Source organism: Oryctolagus cuniculus, chromosome 3, assembly GCF_964237555.1.
Source record: "Oryctolagus cuniculus chromosome 3, mOryCun1.1, whole genome shotgun sequence".
NCBI classification, from domain to species: Eukaryota; Metazoa; Chordata; class Mammalia; order Lagomorpha; family Leporidae; genus Oryctolagus; species Oryctolagus cuniculus.
The window spans coordinates 68,586,875-68,608,723 of record NC_091434.1 but is presented as its reverse complement, the minus strand read 5'-3'; the positions used below and the strand labels follow the sequence as shown (position 1 = coordinate 68,608,723).

Genomic DNA, 21,849 nt, shown 5'->3' with positions numbered 1-21,849 from the left:
ACTGCATTGCAGAATAGCTTAGGGAAAGTGTTTTGGCAGCTGGCAAGCTCATATACTCCAAGTGCTGCACACTGGTGGGGGATTTAATGCCTCAGTAGAATTAAGTCTCTTTTTCCTTGTGGATGCATGAGGGGTGAAGTCCACATGCACTGATCATCTCCATGGAAACGCCTGAAGTTTAATGAAACCAAAGGGTGAAGGGTGGTTTTTGGTGTTGTAAAGCTCTGTAGTAGTTCCACCCACCCTAAGCTGTCACTGGGAGGCCAGTGCTGTGACACAGAGGGTAAAGCCGCCACCTGCAATGCTGGCATCCCGTATGGGCGCTGATTCTAGTCCCGGCTGCTCCACTTCTGATCCAGCTCTCTGCTTATGGCCTGGGAAAGTGGTAGAAGATGGCCCAGTGCTTGGTCTCCTGCACCCATGTAGGAGACCTGGAAGAAGCTCCTGGCTTCTGGCTTCGGATCGGCCCAGCTCTGGCTGTTGTAGCCATTTGGAGAGTGAACCAGCAGATAGAAGACCTCTCTCTTTCTCTCTGTCTCTCTCTATTTCTCTCTGTCTCTGCCTCTCTGTAACTCTGCCTTTCAAATAAAAATAAATAAATCCTTAAAAAAACAAAGAAGTTGTTATCAGTCATCTGTCATGGTTGCCGTGACAAGGTGACACAAGGCTTCTAGACAGCTCTGGGAATCACAGCCCACTTAGCCCCAGCCCTGGCTGAAGAAATTTTAGTTGACAACTGAAGTAAACAAGTGGTAAAATCCCGCTGACTCGCCTCAGCGTCCCAGATCCCAGAGCACATTCACCTTAAATGTGTGGAGCGCCCTAGCCCTGGCTTTAGTCCTTTAAAAAAAATTATTTATTGGAAAAGCAGAGTGACAACAGAGAGAAGCAGTGGTTCACTCTGCAAATGCCCACAACAACCAGAGCAAAGCCAGGAGCCAGGAACTCCATCCCTGTCTCCTACGTGGGTGCAGAGGCCCAAGTACTTAAGCTGTCACCTGCTGCTGTCCCAGGACATGAGCAGGAGTGGCACAGCCAGGACTGGAACTTGCAGTCTGATACAGGATGCCAACGGCACTACAGGCAGTGGCTTCACCCGCTGTGCAGCAGCACTGGCCCCTGACTTCAGTCCTTGAGCAGCATCTAACAGACTCCAATCTCTCGTTTGCATGGGAGCCAGACCTGGGGCTTGGAGATTCTGCTACAGTTCCTCCCTTCAGTCTACCATGCCACTCTACATTGCAGAATTAAAAATGATCCTGGTCACCCCTTAGACTGTTGGTGGCAGCCGTTTATGGGAGAGAGTCCCTCTATTATCAGCTGTGTAGAGGCAGGGGTGCAGGATGTGACTCTAACAGTGAGGCTGATTCCCCTTGCTATGGGCCGGTCTCCCCTCTCCACTGCCTCATTTACCAGAACTCATTGTTTTTTAGTGATTTATTTATTTATCTGAAAGATTTATAGAAAGGGGGGAGAGAGAAAGAGATCTTTTGTCTGCTGGTTCACTCCCCAGATGGCCACAACGGCCGCTGCTGGGCCAGACTAGAGCCAGGAGCTTCATTCAGGTCTCCCATATGGGTGGCAGGAGCCCAAGCACTTGAGCCATCTTCCATTGCCTTCCCAGGCCGTTAGCAGGGAGCTGGATTGTTAGTAGAACGGCTGGGACATGGACTGGTGCCCATTTGGGATGCTGGTGCCATAGGCTGCAGCTTTACCCTGTACGCCAGAATCCCGGTCCCCAGAACTTTTTTTTTTTCCCCCAATAAACCCAGTAATTTATTTAACCACGCAAGGCAGTCTTAGACTGTCAAAGAAAAATATACTGTCAGCCATTTATGATCTCAATTCTGGTTTATGAGAATTAAATTAATGTAAAGGAGGCTGGCCCTTCCACATGGCTATCCTGCCCCAAAGACAGCACCGTGTGTGGGAAGCAAAGTTAAATGAGGTTTGGGCCAGCGCCGTGGCCCACTTGTCTAATCCTCTGCCTGCAGCGCCAGCACCCCGGGTTCTAGTCCCAGTCAGGGCACCGGATTCTGTCCCGGTTGCCCCTCTTCCAGGCCAGCTCTCTGCTGTGGCCCGGGAAGGCAGTGGAGGATGGCCCAGGTGCTTGGGCCCTGCACCCCATGGGAGACCAGGAGAAGCACCTGGCTCCTGGCTTCGGATCAGTGCAGCGCCGGCCGTAGGGGCCATTTGGGGAGTGAACCAACGGAAGGAAGACCTTTCTCTCTGTTTCTCTCACTGTCTAACTCTGCTTGTCAAAAAATAAATAAATAAATAAGGTCCGGCAGAGGCGAACACAGTCGTCCTTTTGTGAGGCTGTCATCAGCTCCGCAGCCGTGGAATCTGCAAGTGTTCTTCCTCCCTGGTCTCTCACTGCTGCTGCTTCCTCCCCTCCTTTCTGAGTGCCCTGTGCTGGACCAGGTCATCTCCAGAAAGGGTGGTTTTAGCTTAACTTGCGACACCTGTCGGGGATGGGGCGGCGGGGGGAAGTGGGCTGGGAGGCCTGCCCTGGGCTGGGAGCTTGCGGCAGCTCCCAGAGAGCAGAACAGGAAGCGCGGTGGCGGGTGAGGGTGGTGTTGGTGGAGCAGGCTGGAGTCTGCCGCTGTGAGCTCCTGCGCACGCACAGGGTTAGGGCAGAGCAGTGCCGCTGCTCTCAAGTGTGTTCTCTAAGTCAGCTGAGGCCGGTGAGCCGTTTTCTAGGGGAAGCAGAAAGGGGGAAGTCCTTTAATGAGGGTTTTAACAAAGAGTTGCGCTAGAGAAAGGGACGCTCGGTGCGGTGCAGATACAGAGCTGTCTTAGGCGGCATCCAGGGCTCCGTGCTAATCTGGAACACGTGACCAGAGTCGTCTCTCAGGAGGTAACTCTTCCCTTGAAGTTTTGCTTACACTCTGTTAATGGGGGCAGGCATTTGGGGCAGCAGTTGAGATGCTGCTTGGGAGACACCTGCATCCCGAATCAGAATGCTGGGTTTGAGTTCTGGCTCTGCTCCCTGTTACAACTTCATACTAATGCGTTTCCCGGAAGGCAGCAGGTGACTGCTTCAGTAGTCTGGTCTGTGCCACCCACACGGGCAGCCTGGATGGAGCTCCTGGCTCCTGGTTTCAGCCTGGCCCAGCCCCGGCTGTTGTGGGGACTTGGGGAGTGAACCAGCAGACGGGAGATCTCTTTCTGTCTGTGTATCCCTCTCTCTAATAAATAATTTTCTAAAAAGACATTGACTCGAACAATTAAACAAAGATCAGCAACTTCAAGCCTGGAGATCTCTAATCAGTGTCGTCTGCAAAATCATTCCTAGCAACCATCAGGATCTTGGTTTGGGTGCTTAGAGAAATAGTCTCCGGCATCAGTCATTGAAATCCTTGAATTTTGATGGTCTTCTTTTACTTTTAATGCACCTTTGTTAACGGGCATAATTGACTTGTAACAAGTTGTCAAAAGTAACTTTCTAAGTTTCTGAGTAAACACTATGCCCATATAATTTTTATATACTGACTACCAAAGCTTTGGAGCTTAAGCTTATCATCAGCTGCCCCTGACATCCAGTTCATAAAGGCACATTTTTGTAGAGGATGGCATGAAGCCACTTCAGGAAATTGTACTGTGTAAGAGGGTCTTTGATTAAAAGTGGTTTTACTATAGGGTTTCAGCCGTGCAGCTCCATCCCGTGTTGATGTTTCACAGCATCTTTAAAATCTGCGTGAGGAGTGGAAGCTAATTGTACATAAGCTGGGTCTTTTCTCTCCATTGCTGAAAAACGATTTGAAAGTGTGACCGTTATCAGAGATACCCAGCGATGCAGATAAAACAGGATTGCCTATGTTTTGATCATCGTCGAATGGTCCATTATATAGTTCTCTCTACTTTTGTTGCTATCGAAAGTTTTTTAGAGAAGGTAAGTTATCAAAGAAACTGGCTCATTTCTGGGAAGAGATCTTTCCGGAAGAAAGAGGATTGTGCCTCTGAAGGTCATCTCATAGGTCCCTGGGCCTCGTTGTCCACAATGAGTTTAGAGTTAGAACCCCAATGTCCCGTGGCGACCGTGACATTGCTTTCCCGTATGCCTTACAGGTGCGTGTGACTGTGTTTCCCTCCAAGACAGTAGCTCAGTACTCAGGAGTACCCTGGTGGATCATCCTCGTGGCTATTCTTGTTGGGATTTTGATGCTTGCTCTGTTAGTGCTCGCTCTGTGGAAGGTAAGTCACGCCTGCCATGTGAGTTTCATGAAACAAACTTTTTTTCATGTCTTAAAAATGTGAATTAAACCCATAGTATGTTTTTCCTTTCTTTCTCATTGCTTTTTTTCCTCTCAAAATTTTATTCTGAAACTTTCCTGACAGCAAATTCAAGAGAATTTTTACAAGTAGCAGCTGCCTACCTGATAGTTTATATTTATTTTGTATTTTTTCTTATAAATTATGTGATGTTTCCTTAGTGAATGACGGTAGTTTAGCATGTTTGTTGGCAAATCAATAGTTTAATTTTGCTATTATGACTTTTTTTTCACCCGAGGTTAGAGACTGGACTGTAAGCCAAGTTGCCGGGTGCTAGGTGAATCTGAATCCATAACCCAACCAGTTTCAGCTTTTGTAAAGGGGTGTTGGTGGAAGCCGCTGAGGAGTTAGTCCTGCAGCCAGATCAGCGCCAGCAGGGCATGGCTGACAGCGTAGCCCCTGCCAGACACCAGGGGTCTTCAGAAAGTTCGTGGAAAACACATATTCTCTTCCAACTCCATTTTGAAGAGTCTGACTCCCTATGATTGATGATCCTCATTAGAATGTGGTCCTTTGACTACAAATAAAATGTAAAAATTTCCCCCTGCTTCTTACTACCAGTAAATAGTTCACATTCTGAAAAAGAGGGGAGATGAATACCAATTCTCGTTGCCAAACATAGCAGCCTATAGATTCTGAATTACTCCCGGAGATGAATGGAAGTCCCTATCTGGAATTCCAAATTCAAAGAAGTGATGACTTATTTAGCAGCAAAACCTGACATGATGTGAGCAAGGGCTATATGTAGTTTTTAATTTTTTATTCTGAGCTTCACTGCAAAAATACTAACATTTTATTATGGTGAAATTATGTCTGCAGTGTATGATTTTCTAAAATGCCAAAAATTCTGGCACACGTTATGAGGTCCAGAGCACTTTGGGCACACCAAGTATCCTCTAGGTTCAAATCATCCTTTCATGTCCTTGGGCATGAGGTTCTAGCTGTTTGATCTCTGGTGTTGACTCCAGCAATAGGTTCTTCTGGTGAGCACAGCCAGCCACCAGGGGAAGTGACATGAGAATTATTTTGGTATCAAAAGCTAGACTTGGAGTTGGCTCTGTTAAGATGGTCTCACCAAGACCGCAAGGCCAGGCTTCTTCATGGCAGGTCTCACTGGCAGTCTTTAGTCCTCACTGAGATGTAACAGTGGGCTGAACGTTAAGAAACCCAAGCTGTGTATAATGTTGGGCAAACCAACATTAGGGCTCCCTAGGGCTCTGTTTTGCCTTAGCTGTCCAATGAGTGGATTTGCCTAGATGATCTCATTGTGTTTGAGGGTTTTTTGGGAAGTTCTAAAATACCCAGACTCTCACTCAAAGGAACTGTAAGATAATCAAATAATTTCTATAGCCACAGCATGAAAATTATTATTTTGTACTCATTTCTTAAGCTGAATTATTTTTTATATGGTAAAGTTATAAAGGATTCTAGTTCAATGGCCTTTCTTTGTTTTTATTTTTTTAACTAACCACAAAAAGTTTACATTGTGGATTAAAATTTCTTTTTATTATTTGAAATGCAGAGACACAGAGAGAGAGAGAGCTTCCATCTGCTGGCCCACTTCCTAAATGCCTGCAACAGCCAGGGCTAGGCCATGTCAAAGCCAGGAGCCTGGAGCTCAATCCAGGTCTCCCTTGTGGGTGCAAGGACCCACAAGGCACTTAAGCCATCACCTGCTGCCTCACAGGGTGTGCATTAGCAGGAAGCTGCATTGCAGGCAGAGCTGGACTTGAAAGCAGACACTCCGATTTGGGCTGTGTGCATCCGGAGCAGTCTTAATCACTGGACCGCATGCCCGCCCGTCAGTGACCTTTAAATTGGTCGTGCATCTGTGTAGGTGGTAAAACTTAAAGCAGTGAGCGATCCCCTCCTCATCCAGAGTACTTCTGATTTTTGTCTGCTTTAGGTATCAGGATTCTGTGCATATTTTGCTTGTAGGTTAAAGAAAAGAATTCTCTGGGCTGGGGCAGTCACCTTTACTTTGTGGGCAGAGATACTTGAGCTCAAGGTTATTAAGAATGTTGCCACCTAGAGGCAGAACCCAGGACTCCGGGTCCCTGATTCAGCCTTCTCCCAACCCTGTTTTCTAGCACGTTACTGTGCAGTTGGCTGGGGCATTCATTGTGTGTTATATTGAGAGTCACAAGTGAATATTCACATACTCTAGACCAACACTGCCCACAAAAACTTTCTGTAATGATGGAGGTGTCTGGAGCTGTGCTGCCCAGTGTGGGAGCCGCTGGTCACGTGTCTGTTGAGGGCTTGGAATATGCTAGTGCCATGGAGGCATTGTATTTTTGTTTTAGTTTAAATTTGAATAGACACATGTAGTTTAGCATCCAAAGTGAAGCTGACTCTTTACCATCATGAGTTGCAAGAATAGGAAGCAGGATTTCACAGGAGAGATTTATTTGACCAATGGTATATTTCAAAAGGCTGTTCATGGCCTTATGAACTGGATAAAGATAAATTGGAAAAGTTCTCCGTTGTTGAATGAAGGGAATTCTAGTGGAAAGTAGAATTATACTGTGATCCTCATTTAGAGTGACCTAACCTGAGGAGCATGGGTTCCTGCTGTTTAAGGGTTACAGGGTGATATGGTATTTGGGAAAATAACAGCAATCATTCCTTCATGACGGTGTATTTGAATTTGTATTGTGATTCACCCCACGGGTCCAAAGGCCTCAGGTAGATGGCATTTGGTCAATGAAACTTGCTACAAAAGGCAGAGAAACATTTGCCGTTTGGGTACATTTTATTTGGACCTGTGCTAACTTTTACTTAAGAGAATCAGTTTCTAACATTTGTCTCACATTTCAGAAGTCAGTGGCCTCTTTCAGGGTCTGTGTTCTCTGCAGGAAGAAATCCCCTCTAAAAAAGCTCTGATCAAATGTGCGTGAAGTTTCCTTTTTCGGATGATTTGTCCTTAGGGTTTCTGAAAACCTGACCCTTGACTGGTGTCATCCCTGTCACTGACCAGTGACCCCTGGTGACAAAGGGTGTTGAACGTTGGTCCTACTGTTACACAGTGCAGCTGATATTCACTTTTTTTTTTTTAAGATTTTATTTATTTGTTTGAGAGGTAGAGTTACAGACAGTAACAGAGGGAGAGACAGAGAGAAATGTCTTCCTTCTGCTGGTTCACTCCCCAAATGGCTGCAATGGCCGCAGCTGGGCTGATCCGAAGCCAAGAGCCAGGAGCTCCCTCCAGTCTCCCACATGGATTCACATTTGATGTGAAAAGCCATCTTTTTGTAAACAAGCTGTGTATAGAAAACAGGTGACAAGCTGGGAAGTTCTTCTGTTTAGCTCTTCTACCCACAACTAATGTTTTGTTAAGTAATGTTGACCAAATACCTTGCTTCCTTGTAGTGTGGTTTCTTCAAGAGAAATAAGAAAGATCATTATGATGCCACCTATCACAAGGCTGAGATCCATGCTCAGCTGTCTGATAAAGAGAGGCTTACTTCTGATGCATAATATTGATCTACTTCTGTAATTGGTAATTGATCAATGTTTTTTAATTGCTAGCTGTGGGACCTGCTGTGGTTGTGGTGGCTAACTTTCAGAGCAACAGCTTGCTGTGTGTGTCCCATTAACAGATGTTTCCAAATGTCCACCCTGGCTTGGCTCGCTTGGGTTTATCGATTTCACTTGAAAGCTCACAATTTTTTTTTTTTAAAAATGCACAAAGAACCCTCATTGCAGGTGAGTTGTTTTGTGTTGTTGGTGTTAAACAACATCATAGCAATGAAGAAAACTGCAATCTTTGTACACACAAAGGAGGCTTTAGACCTCCCTGAGAGCCCAGTGCACCTGTGTTGTTAATCCAGTGTGCAGCATCTGACGTGGAATTTCAAAGATGTATAAGAAGTCCTCCTAGATTTCTTGTCTGTTTTGGAATTCCTGAAGATGGAAGCTTGTCCCTAGTGCCTGATTAACCTCTTGCATGTTGGAAACATTTGTGTTTCTCTTGATGAAGAGGCTTCCTCACTGTCTCCCTTTGTTATCCTGGCTATGAAGTGGTAAGGGAAGGCTTGGAATGCTCTTTCCTGTTGCTTGAAAATCGTTTTATGCTAGCTAAGCATGCACCTCCTTTTTGTTGCACATCTTACAGGTCAAAGACCATTACAGGAAACTATGATGATCAACTCGATGGGCCTAATGGCCAGCTACTATGGTCTTCTACCAAAGTGACCTTCAGTATACAAACCTTGAGCATAAAACAAGCTCTGAAAGATCTTATTTCAATTCATTGTAATGGATTTTGACCATTTTTCACATTCCCTGAGATTTTATTCAATGCTTGGTCTCGATTGATTTAAAATTCATGTTTCGCTTCTCCTGTTTGTAAATCCATGGAAACAGGAATTGTGGGTGATTCCTTTTTCCATTTCTGTGGACATACGAGGATAGAATGACTCCAGTAATTCCATTCCATGGCACTGTCTTGATGAATCCTGGGGTTACGTTTTCAGTCTTACATTTCACTCTTAATTTACATCTTTAATAGGTCAGCACTTTGGCTGACAATAAATGAGTCCATGTAGAAATGGCCTAGAACAAAACTTCTTGGACCATTTTGCCATTGATTTAGTGATAACTGTGCACTTAATATTGTCTTGTCCCAGGCATTTGTATACCATAACATCATACAACATAAATATTCTCTTCTTGTTGGTATCACATAAAAAACACATTAGTCAAGCATTCTGAGTGTCTTCCTTATCCTTCTGAGCTTCATTTTTAAATTAAAAAACATCTTTTTTAAAAGAAAACATATATTTTATTCATTAAAAATTAAATCTGATTCTAAATTTTTCAGATGTATTCTCAATAAAAATACACTTTGGATCAGATTATTTTTAAAAAATGGAATAAAATATATTCATTAGCAATTTAAAGTCTCTTTTCAAAAAAATGTGCTCTGAAATTCAGTGTCATGAGAATTTCCTGAAGTCCTATGCAGTAAATTATTTTACTGCAGGACAGTGATTTATGAATGAAACAGCTTAATTGGAAGCACAACAGCAAATCCAGGCAGTGTAAATTGTTTTCTAGCTAATGAGAGATACAGTGCATGTACCAGAGCCTCAAAGGAGAGGAGGTGATTCTTAAGATGATTCTTAAACCCTGGCCTATTCAGAGATTGTCAAATTATTTGTGAACTGATTTCCATTTTAATTGTGGGAGATGGACATGGAATAATCTTTGCTTTACACCTTTTAAAAAATTACTCTTCAAATGATCTAGTAATCTGAAAATCAGATCTTCTACATATAATTTTTTTGTGTTTTTTTTTTTTTTTTTGAAACAAATGGGAGCCCTGTCCATAAACTCTTTGAGTTGTTGTTTAAGAGGTGGCTTTCATTGCCACAAAAGTAAAGACAAGAGGAAAATGCCTTTTCTTCCAGTCTCACTCCTCTCCTCCCTTTATCCCCACTGGCTGTTGTTACTTCTTGACCTATTCTTTCTTAAAAGAAAATGGTGTATTTTTTCCTTAATCCAAAACCAGACATAGCTATAGAGAGAAAGCCTAGACAGTCGCAGCTAGTATACTTGGTTGTCTTGAAATCAATGACTTGTTTCTGTTTCTTTCTCCTTGTCCAGTGTGGATTCTTTAAACGCTCTAGGTACGATGATAGCGTTCCCCGATACCATGCTGTAAGGATCCGGAAAGAAGAGCGAGAAATCAAAGACGAAAAATACAATGATAACCTTGAAAAAAAGCAGTGGATCACAAAGTGGAATGAGAATGAAAGCTACTCCTAGGGCGGCCAAAAAAAAAGAAAAGAAAAATGAAAGCTTCTCATTACCCAAATGCTCTTTCCCTTCCACCTCAGAAATTCAAGTGGATTTAAAAGCCTACAGGTTGATTTCAGACCAGCTGCACACAGTATGAACCTACAGTCTGAACTGTGGATGTTGTTACGTAGCTTAAGGCTCCTGTTTTGCACAGCCAAATTTCAGACTGATGGAGTGGATTTTTCTTTACCTGCCTTAATTTAACTTTCCAGGTTGCCTCTGTTTATGGTGTTGCCGACTTACACGTGCTGGGGGAGAGCCTGCTCAGCCACATGTGTGTGTGGCATCCTGCTAGCGTGGCCGTGGAAGGCATGTGCCAGCGCCCGCCCTAACACAGGGGCCGTGCTAACCTTGGCGCTGCCACTGCAGCCCTGCCTCTCCTGGCCAGGCTGGCTGTCCCGCAGCACGAGACTGTGCCACCGGCGTAGTCATGTTTCACTTCAGTGTGCTGTCTTAAATGTGCAATAGACAGTGATGTTGCCATCCTGCCGTTTCTGCCCAATTCCTAAATGTGTGAACACTTGGCTCACACGAAATGCATGCAGGGGTCATTCTCCCACTTCACTAAAACACATAGGCGCCACAGACTTGAATGCTAGTTAGACTTATTTGTATATGGTATTTATTTTTTAAGTTTTTTTTTTTTTTGGGGGGGGGGGGAGGTTGTTTTGTTTTGTTTGGGCAAGCCATTTTGTTATTGACTAACAGGCCAAAGACTGTCCCGTTTACTCTTCAGGGAGGTTGAAACAATCAGAATTGGAACATGGCAAGTCATTCTTTAGACCTAAATTATATTTTACTACGAGAAGAACATAGTAATTCTTTATAGATGTACCAGAGAGTTGTTTTAATAACTTAAACTGACCTGTAAATTAGAACGCCTCCTTCCTGGCGGCCTCACACCCTCCCCCCGAATGTTTAAGAAATAGGACTAAGTGTAAGAGGTTTAATTCTTATCAGACATTGGATATTTCTTTAGCGTGGAGCTCGGTGTGATATTTCCGAATTCCACCCTGCGACCTTCAGGAACTCACAGCTGCAAATGCTGTAAGGTTAGGACTTGAAAGGAGCGGCGAGTGCCTAAGGTGGATCCAGAGCGATCCGTCGTAAGACTACTGAAAGACGGAAAGAGTGCCGCCCCGGTGGGACGCCCCGGCTCCCAAGAGCCCAGAGGTGACGGGAGCTCTGTCATCCGTGCGTCGATGTTCTCTCTTTTTGTTTTGTGTCCTCCCCTGTCTGTGTGCCCCAGACCCCTTTAATAAGAACTTTGGATTGTTTTTTAACTGTAAAAAGGGTGGGGGGGTGGGGAGGGAAAGGCAGATACTACTCTCTACGTTGAATAGATACAAAGCAGAGTTTTTAAGTACTGTGCTTCAGAATGTTAAGTTATGTTGGGGCCAGCAGCAAACAGGTGCTAATTTGCTTGGATGTGTTATACACAGCGTCTCAGTCTTTTAAGAGAAAAAATACAACTGTGCTGCATTGGAGCAGCGCATTGTTGCTCTGAATTTCTTTCCTTTTCTTTTCTGAAATCTTACACCCTTGAGATACAGAAAGATGTTATTCTTGTAATCTTGGAATTTCCAGTCACAAAAATAGTTTTACAAATGCTATTTTGTTTACAACATTTTCTCTAAAACAGGTCATAACAGTGTTGAAAGTCTCAGTTTCTTGCTTGGGTAACTGGGAGCCGGATGCAGGGGGCTTTACAGGTTACTAAGAAGGTGATGATATTTTGACAGTGTTTATAGACCTTTGTTATAAAAACATGAATGTCCGGGGTGGGGTGGGGGGACAGGTGGCTCAACCAGGAATTCAGAGTATTATGATATTTAAATTGATAGTTGTTAAAAATGTCATCTCAAGTCAAGTCACTGGTCTGTTTGCATTTGATACATTTTTATACTAACTAGCATTGTAAAATTATTTCATGATTAGAAAATACCTGTGGATATTTGTATAAAAGTGTGAAATAAATTTTTTAATGAAAGTGTCCGTTGCCTAATAACACAGCAATGTAAAAGTGAAGCAAAGTCTGAAATTGTACATGACAGCCTGAACTGACTGCCTTCCCTTTCATCCAGCTAAACTAAAATTTTCAATGTTTTTATCTATTTTTGGTGACTTACATAAGCACGGGTCAACTAAAGATACAAGTGCCTCAAGAAAATGCATTGTAAGAAATAGAGTATTCAGGGCCGGCACTGTGGTAAGGCAGGTAAAGGCGCCGCCTGCAGTGCCGGCATCCCATGTGGGCGCCAGTTCAAGTCCCAGCTGCTCCGCTTGTGATCCAGCTCTCTGCTATGGCCTGGGAAGGCAGTGGGATGGACCAACTGCTTGGGCCCCTGCACCCACATGGGAGACCTGGAAGAAGCTCCAGGCTCCTGGCTTCGGATCCGCTGGTTCACTCCCCAGTTGGCCGCATCAGCCAGAGCTGCACCAATCTGAAGCCAGGAGCCAGGAGCCTCCTCTGGGTCTCTAATGTGGATGCAGGAGCCAAAGGACTTGGGCCATCTTTTTTTTTTTTTTTTTTAAAGATTTATTTATTTATTTGAAAGTCAGAGTTACACAGAGAGAGGAGAGGCAGAGAGAGAAGTCTTCTATCCGATGGCTTATTCCCCAACTAGCTGCAATGGCCAGAGCTGCACCCATCAGCAGCCAGGAGTTTCTTCCTGGCCTCCCACACGGGTACATGGGCCCAAGGAGCTGGGCCATCCTCCATTGCTTTCCCAGGCCACAGCAGAAAGCTGTATCGGAAGTAGAGCAGTGGGGTATCAAACCAGTGCCCATATGGGATGCCGGTGCTTCAGACTAGGGCATTAACCCACTGCACCACAACACCGGCCCCCTCTTTTTTGACTATCTTCTACTGCTTTCCCAGGCCATAGCAGAGAGCTGGATTAGAAGTGGAGCAGCCGGGACTTGAACTGGCACCCACATGATATGCTGGTACTGCAGGCAGCGGCTTTACCCGCCTCACCACAGCACCAGCCCCAGATGCTTCTTTCTTAGAACGCACTTAGACGTGAGGGCAGTCCAGCATGTCACTAAATTAATCACCAGGGATGGTTTGGCAATCTACAGGGAGGCAACACGAGTGTGTGCGTCACCAAAAAATATTGTTTAGATTTAAGCAATTTTATGAAAAGATACTAGATTATTATAAGTTAAAAAAAAAAACACATGCATAGTACAGATAATATAGCATGCCCTGGCATGAATAAATCTAATCTGAAATATTTTACCTGTCAAATATGTTAGGTAGGAGTTTTCCACTACACTTGGTATTGCGTATTATTAAATTTTGGCCTTCTTGGTTCAATGAAGATCATACAGGTCTTAACGCCCGATGTGACTGACACTTTCTAGTGGTTTTGGACAGTGGCTGTGGACTTCTGTTCACTTCACTTCACCTATCCAGCTGTCTGGATGCACCCAAATTAAATACTGCCATAGCATGTAATCGCCATCACAGAGTCTACAGTAGCTGTGGTCTGGCTGAGGCTATGACATAAATGTCACGGGCTAGAGGTCATGGCAGTACTCTAAGTGACTCCTGAGACTCCCCTCTCTCCCCCCTCTCAGTCATACAGGAACGCCTGTGAGTGATGGTCATCAGCAAGTTGTCCTGGGATCCTTTAGGAGTCAGAGGACACTGTTGCAAACGTTGACTCTGTATTATTGGTTGCAGATTACTTACCACAAACCTCACCATGGGTCCTGCACAAGTTGTGGCTTACATCTTGCCCTGGTAGCTGAGAACAGGGGAAACATGGGGAGGAGAGTGTTGTAGAGTGTCCCGATCCAGGACCTCTAAGCTGAATGCAAATGTTTTAAGGAGAAATGGGGATTTTGAGAGACTGTTCTGTTTTAAAGGAGGAAAAGAGTGAAATGCAAGCATGTGTCAGTACATCCTCAGGGCTGAGAGCAGAGGTGGACGAGTTGTTTGATTAGCTTGGGAAGAATCCATTGATCAAAGGCAGCTTCCTACGACCAGGGGATAGGGCCCTACCACTTGCATGGAGGAGACGGTGAGGGTCACAGGTGAAGAAAACAACCTCCCTAAGGATTTCACAGGAGTGTCTATGGCAAAGCTGGTGGGCATCCATTCTTCCTGTAGTTCCTGATTATGGCCAGTGGCAAGTCAGTGCTTTCTTCTCCCTTACAAAACCGGTGTGCTCCCTCTGAAAGGCGTGCCATGCAGCTGTTAGAATGTGGAAGAGCTGAGTAGTAGGAGCTGAGGCCAGGTCTGCAAAAGTGTTAACAGACCTTACCCATGAGGGACGTCCTAAAAGGATGCATGGCCAAATCCTTGGATGAAGAAGAAGTGAACTGTAAGACACAAACCAGAGCAAGAAAACTGGTCCTGCCCAGGGGAGGAGGTGGGCCAGGTACCACAAAAGGGCAAACCTAACCAGGTAATGGTTGATGATTACACTGAAGCGAGGGAGTCAAGCGCAATTTTGGTAGCAGTCAGCAAGGCTTAAGTGCTGCAATCTTCTCTTTGCCTTTGCCCCAGAACCATCTGTTAGCTGTGCTGCCTCTTCCAGGGTCAAGGAAACAGAATCCTGTTAGGAGAGGTCAGATAAAATTCCTGTTTGTCCTTCTAGAACATCTGCCAAAAAAATCTCAAAAGAGACCACGGGGTCAGAGTGTGCTGCTTTTGTTTTTTCAAAGCCTACCAGGTAAGTATTCAATTCAGTTCAATTCAATTCAACAACCAGTGGATGGATTTAAGTGAGCATTCTGTTAAGATCAGATGGATGGAGTTTAATCATTTTCCAAATGGTCTCGCGATGCTGAGTCAGGCTGTGAGGATACATCTACAAATAACAGGAAGCCTATGCTCTGAACAACAGATAGCACAGGCAAGTGTACGTGAATTCACTTTTCTAGGTGGCTAGCATAGGAATATGATTAATGCCCAATGCTTCTTGGGTGGAATTTGACCCTTGAAATAGCCCCATTTGCAGAAAATTTGGAGTAACCTTTCTCTCCCTGGGCTGCACATTTGGATCACTTAAGTCACTTGCATGAATTTTAATCCTGATCCCTAAACTACCTGCTGTACTCAGAATCTCCGAGGCTGGCACCCAGGCATCGGTGCTATTAGAGGCCCCCAGCTGAGATCGGTTTTTGGTGATGCCCATTTCCCACACCAGTGTCTGGTTGCTTTCCCTGGCTCTTGCTGGTGGCTCCACCTTCCTACCACAGACCCTAGGAGGCAGCAATGGTAGCTCCAGTAGAGTTCCTGCCGTCTGTCTGGAAGACCTGGATTGTGCTCCTGGCTTGCAGGTTGGGGACTAGGTCACTGCTGCAGGCATTATGGGAGTGAATCATCAAGGGGAGCTCACCCTCCCTGCCCTCAATTAAATAAAAACTTAAATGAGGAAAAAAAAAGTCTCACTAGGTGACTGTTAAAGTGCAACCAGAGTACAAACTGCAGCTTTAGGCTAGCCTGCAATTTTATCAGGGGCAAAGTGTGGAAATGCCTTCTTTTTGTGGTATTTCCACTGCATCAGTAACAAGAGTTGAAGAGCTAGAGGCAATTGGGTAAGGAGCCCGTTAGGAATCAGAAAAGAGCCAGAGGAAACATGGCCGCGCGCCCTCCCCCAGGGTTGTCTTTAAAACTACCCCCATGGCCTGCAACCCCAAATCACTACTGTAGCAAAGCTGCTGCCCAAAACCAGCACCAGAAAATATCTAACATGGCTGGTGACTGTTCCGCAATGACCTACAGCCTAGAATATCATCATAGTAGAGTTACCATGGCTGACAGTCCCATTCCCATCATGTACCTGATTCCATGACATTTCCAAGATTTCCAAAAGGGCCAAAAAACAGGCAGTGCTAATCACGGAGCTCTTCCTTCTCCTGGAATACTCTCCCCAAAGCACCATCATCCACATTGCCAAGTCGTATAAAGGGGTGACCCCAGTATTTTTGAGTTGCAGCTCACCCATGAGCACGCCTGTACTCCCTCGAGTGTGCACTTTTGCTTTGTCATTAAGTTTTCCTCCTCTGCTAACCTTTATCTGCATCTTGTCCTCAAATTCTTTCAGCATTGAAGACAAGAGTGTGGACCTGGCCGGCGCCATGGCTCACTAAGCTAATCCTCTCCCTGCGACGCCGGTACCCCAGGTTCTAGTCCCGGTTGGGGTACCAGATTATGTCCTGGTTGCTCCTCTTCCAGTCCAGCTCTCTGCTGTGGCCCGGGAAGGCAGTGGAGGATGGCCCAAGTGCTTGGGCCCTGCACCCGCATGAGAGACCAAGAGGAAGTACCTGGCTCCTGGCTTCGGATTGGCACAGTGCACCGGCTGTAGCGGCCATTTGGTGAACCAATGGAAGGAAGAAGACCTTTCTCTCAGTCTCTCTCTCCCTCACTGTCTAACTCTGCCTGTAAAAAAAAAAAAAAAAAAAAAAAAAAGAACTTGGACCCTTCATCCCTGCAGCAGAGGTACACTTGCCATCAACAGGGAGGTGATCGAGTAGTGCCCAAGAGCCAGGCTGAGGTGCGAATTAGCTTCACCTTAAAGACGGGGCTGGCTTTGTGGTGCAGCAAGTTAAGCCACTGCTTGCAATGCCAACATCCCATATGGGAGTGCCAGTTTGAGTCCTGTTTCCAATCCAGCTCCCAGTGAGTGCACCTGGAAAGCAGTGGATGCTGGCCCAAATACTTGGGCCCCTGCCACCCACATGACTCCTAACTTTGTCCAGCCCTGGCCGTTGAGGGCAATTGGGGAGTGAGCCAACAGATGGAGAATCTCTCATGCTCTGCCTTTCAAATAAATAGATAAATCTTGAAAAAGTTCATGGACTTCAAAGATAAGCAGGTTTTCCATGAACATTGAGGCCCTCTCACTAACTTGGAGAGGGGGAGGGGTCACTACCATCTCTGCCCCAGATCTTTACCTGTATGGTGGCACTTCTAACAGTACCCATCTCATACATTTTTGTACAGAGTCAGTGGTTCTGGAAGTTCATGACATGGTAGCTATTTTTTATAACTATACTTGTTTATTATATAGGAAGGAAGCATGGAAATCTAATTCTTCCTTCTTGCACCAATGGAAAAATACATCTCTGTCTGAAGTGTTGATCTACCTGTGACTTATTACTGAGTGTTTAAACTCTAATCTGCAAGCATTGGTACCCTTTGCTAGATTAAAAAAAATACTGTGAATTTAACTTAAATTGACTATCAGTTTGAACAAGATTGACTTCATTTCTTTTTTAAACATATATTTTTAATTTTTATTTACTCAAAAGGCAGAGACAGAGGAAGAGAGTTCCCTTCTGTTGGTTCACTTTCCAAATACCTGCAACAGCCAGGACTGGGCCAGGCTGAAGCCAAGAGCCGGGAAGGCAATCTAGGTCTTCCACAGGTGTGAAAGGGGCCCAGCTATTTAAACTGTCTCTCACACACACACAGAGTCACCATTGCCTCCTGTGGTGGGCATCAGCAGGAAGCTGGCATGAGAAATGGAGCCTGGAACCCAGGGATGCAGGCGTCCAAAGCAGCAGCTTAACCACTGTGCCACACATCCTCCCCCAGCTGACCTTATGTCTGTGTTAGACTCTGTGCCAGCCCTGACTACAATGGCCATAAAGCAGCTTTGGATTCAGGTCAGGGCGTGCACAGAGAAGCATGTGTGTCAAGACATCTTGAAATTGCTGCTTACTGATTTTTCTGACATGTTTTTCTGAAGCAGAAAACCACAAAGGGAGCGGATTTTTTTTTTAAGCCCTTGTCGACGTTCACACACCATGCGTTCTTAGGCTTCCTTTGGTGGAAAGGAAAGGTGCCGCTCTGTTGCCTACGGCTTCACTGCTGTGCGGAAGCAGAGATGCTCACAGAGCGTGCCTGAGTCACATCCTGTTTGTTAGACCAGAGTTAAACCCTCATCTCCATCTCCTACATCACAATAATGCATTGAATGAAGGACTTGATGAAGGCAAAAGAAAAAAAAATGTATTTTTCTTCAGGGTGCCTGGGGGAGGGGGTAGTAGAGGAGTTTGATTCCAGGGCTCATCAAATTTCTGGTGGAACTAAAGTTCGAGGATTCTTACCTAACTCAGGAAATCACAACCAATAGGGTTCGTAAGAGCAGCACGTGCCTGAGGCTGGTGCTGTGGCGTAGTGGGTAAAGCCCCTCCTGCAATGCCAGTGACTCATATGGGCACCAGTTCAAGTCCCAGATGCTGCACCTCCAGTCCAGCTCCCTGCTAATGGCTTGGGAAAAGCAATGGAGGATGGTCCAGCCACGTGGGAGACCCGGATGAAGTTCCTGGCTCCTGGCTGTAGCAGCCATTTGGGGAGTGAGCCAGTGGATGGAAGGTCTCTCTGTCTCCTTTTCTCTCTATAACTCTGACTTCCAAATAAATAAATACATTTTTTTTTATTTGACAGAGTTAGACAGTGAGAGAGAGAGAGAGACAGAGAGAAAGGTCTTCCTTCTGTTGGTTCACTCCCCAAATGGCCACCACGGCCGGCGTTGCACCGATCTGAAGCCAGGAGCCAGGTGTTTCTTCCTGGTCTCCCACATGGGTGCAGGGTCCCAAGCACTTGGGCCATCCTCCACTGCCTTCCCAGGCCACAGCAGAGAGCTGGACTGGAAGAGGGGCAATCAGGACTAGAACCCGGTGCCCACGTGGGATGCTGGCGCCGCAGGCAGAGGATTAACCTAGTGAGCCAAGGTGCTGGCCCCAATAAATACATCTTCTTAAAAAAAGAAACACACTCCTAAGAACTACCTGATTGGCTTGTTGAGCTGCAGGTTGGGATTCAGGCAGTCTGGGACAGTATTTCTAGTAAACTCCAGGTACTGTGACAGTGCTGGTCTGTGAAACACAAGGGACTCTGCAGCCAGTCTTCATTCACGTGCCTGCTCGGCCACTTCCTGGTTGTGTGACATGGGCAAGTTTATTAATCGAGAGGCAGGGAGAGATTGAAACAGAGGTAGCCTCCATCCGCTATTTCACTCCTCAAATGCCCACAATGGGGGCTGAAGCGTGGAACTCAATCTAGCTCTCCCACCCAGGTGGAAGGAACCCAATTAGCTGAGGAAACATAAGACCACATAAGGAACAAAAATAGGTTTCAGGAAATCATCTACTTCCCAAAAAACCCTTGAATATCCCTCCCCCTATTAGAATTCATTTCCCCTCTCATAAAAGACCCATATAATGTTAAACAGGGTTCTGAGATGGGGCCACTCCCTCTCTTGAGTAGGCCTGCACAATGGAGTGTGCATCTTTACTTTCTCAAATAAATCTTTGCTGCTCACTATTTGCTGTTCTCCAACTCACTCTGGAATCCCTTCTTGGCGCGAAGTCCAGGACCTGGGAACCAGGCAGCCAGTCTGTCTGGCTCTACTCCCTACCTCCATGCAACTTCCAAACCCCAACCTCCTCAGATACACAGGTAAGCCTTTTGTTGTGGCTTAATATGTGTGTGCAGCTTTCATTGTCAGGATAGATAGCATTTATCTGAGGCTGCTTTTCCAGGCCGTGCCTGTGGGCCACCTGCCCGATGAGAAGCCGCACACTATTAAAGTGAAAGGGCACAGTGAATGTGCCCATTCTAAAAGCTGACCCACAGAAGCAATGGTGAGTCGGTCTGGTTACAGTGATGTCTGCGTCAGTAACAGAGCACGAAGGTTGAAAAAAACTTCAGGCTGACTCTAAGAGTTAGATTTTCACATTTGACATCTTTCTCAAGAAGTAACTATTCTTCAGGTTTCCTTCGCCTGTTACCACCACAAACAACCTAGCTACTGGGTTTCCTCTTTGTAGCACTTAGCACTTTGAGATAATCTTACTGTTGGGATTATCTGTGGCTTCCCTAGCAGTCCCGGGACAGTATGGAACTTGTTCCCTGCTGTTATCCCTTGTACCTGCCTGGCAGAGAACATAGAGAGCTGTTCAGTGAATGAACCCCAGAAAGAAGCAGCTAAGAACCAAAGAAATGGAATGCAAGAAATAAATGGAGACTGGAAGACTAGACATTTGAACCTCTCCATCAATCACAATCTAAAAAGAAAACAATTTGAGCTTTGATGATGACATGTGTAGGAGAAAAATAACTCCTATAGAATCTTAGTTGGAATTGAACTGTTAAAAAAGATAGAATAACAAGAGGAAGAAGCTTATTAACATACATATTTCATATATACCTGACACCCAGCAAATGAGTAGTTCTCAAAGAAGTGGCTTTGCCTGCCAGCTTATGTAGCATTTTCAACAAACTACTCTTTAATTTTTTTTTTTTACAGGCAGAGTGGACAGTGAGAGAGAGAGACAGAGAGAAAGGTCTTCCTTTGCCGTTGGTTCACCCTCCAATGGCCGCCACAGCCGGCGCACCGCGCTGATCCGATGGCAGGAGCCAGGAGCCAGGTGCTTTTCCTGGTCTCCCATGGGGTGCAGGGCCCAAGCACTTGGGCCATCCTCCACTGCACTCCCGGGCCACAGCAGAGAGCTGGCCTGGAAGAGGGGCAACCGGGACAGAATCCAGCGCCCCGACCGGGACTAGAACCCGGTGTGCCGGCGCCGCAAGGCGGAGGATTAGCCTAGTGAGCCGCGGCGCCAGCCTACTCTTTAATTTTTAGAGAAGTGACAAGACAAAGGACTTGGATCACAAAGGGTGGCAAATTGTGGGACAGCAAATAAATGGCAGATAAAGTTTTACTCTGCTACCATCTACAGGCTGATAGGTATCTAAAGGTGTCTTCAGGGGTGAATCCTCATTTTCCCTGGGGATGATGGAAGTCCAGAGACCTTTTGTCTTTACAAAGCTATGCCCTGCTCTAAGGGAGAGCAGAGAGCTGTCCCATAACTGCTTCTTAATTGTCTTCAGCGACACAATTTTTTGTGTTTAGCGGCGGGGCGGGGGGGTACATATTTGGTCTCTTGCGCGTGTATAAATCAGCTGTCAACAGGGAACTTAATAGTCTCTCAGAGATACAGGCTGAAATTGCTGTTAATTTGGGGTTGAGGGGTTGGCACAGTGGTTAAGATGGTGATTGAAATTACTGCATCCTGTATCAGGGCGCCTGGGGTCAAGTCCCAGCTTTGCTTCTGATTCCACCTTCCTGCTATGCGCACCCTGGGAGGCAGCAGGTGATACCTCTAGTATTTGCACTCCCTCCAGTCAATTGGGAGACTTAGCATTCTGGGCTCCTGGCTTCAGCCTGGCCCAGCCTTGGCTATTGCAGGTGCTATGTGCATCAGTATCTTAATTTTTATTCCAAGTGTTTGCCTCCACAATGATAAAAATTTAAATACAATATACAAGTGAAAGCAGGATTTATTTAAAAGAGTGAGTATGTATTCAAGCATGAGTGTGGGCTACCCCACATGGAGAGATGCTCATCACGCATAGGCCAGAGAGTTGCCTATGTGCAGAGGGAGTAGGAAGAGGCCAGAGAACGACCCGGAGCATGGCCCAGAAGCCAAGAGCTAGAGAAGGGCCCCTCCCACACCACCACTCTTTTTTATGAGCTAGGGGGTGGTGTCCTAACTGAACAAATAGAAGAGATGAAGTTTAGTGTGTATGAGGCTTTCTGAGGGTTTCACGGTGCCTCGAATTTAACTTCTGCATAGCCACCATGGCATCTCCTTTCCTAGTCACCCATGAGACACAGGTGCATCATGGGAAAGTGGAGTACTGGATTGGCAGATAAAGGGGTGGAGTGACAATGCAGGGCCACACAGCCACCAGTCAGCTTTGTTTATTCCTACCTGACTCCCTGCCTAGTTTCCCCATATCAC

General features: G+C 45.7%; 1 protein-coding gene across 2 annotated transcripts in view; it reads left to right on the top strand.

The window, feature by feature from the left end:
* The window catches only part of ITGA6 (integrin subunit alpha 6), an 82,487-nt gene extending 70,417 nt beyond the window's left edge, over positions 1-12,070 (top strand). Inside the window, exons 24-26 of one of the 2 annotated variants that reach the window (XM_017342934.3) lie at positions 4,072-4,197; positions 7,648-7,777; positions 9,886-10,074. In XM_017342934.3, coding sequence (XP_017198423.2) covers positions 4,072-4,197; positions 7,648-7,755 — 234 coding nt within the window. In that variant the 3' untranslated portion in view covers positions 7,756-7,777; positions 9,886-10,074. Of the gene's footprint in view, positions 1-4,071; positions 4,198-7,647; positions 7,778-9,885 lie in introns of both variants that reach the window. The other variant, XM_017342933.3, reaches the window with a different exon arrangement.
* The last annotated feature ends 9,779 nt before the right edge of the window (positions 12,071-21,849 follow it).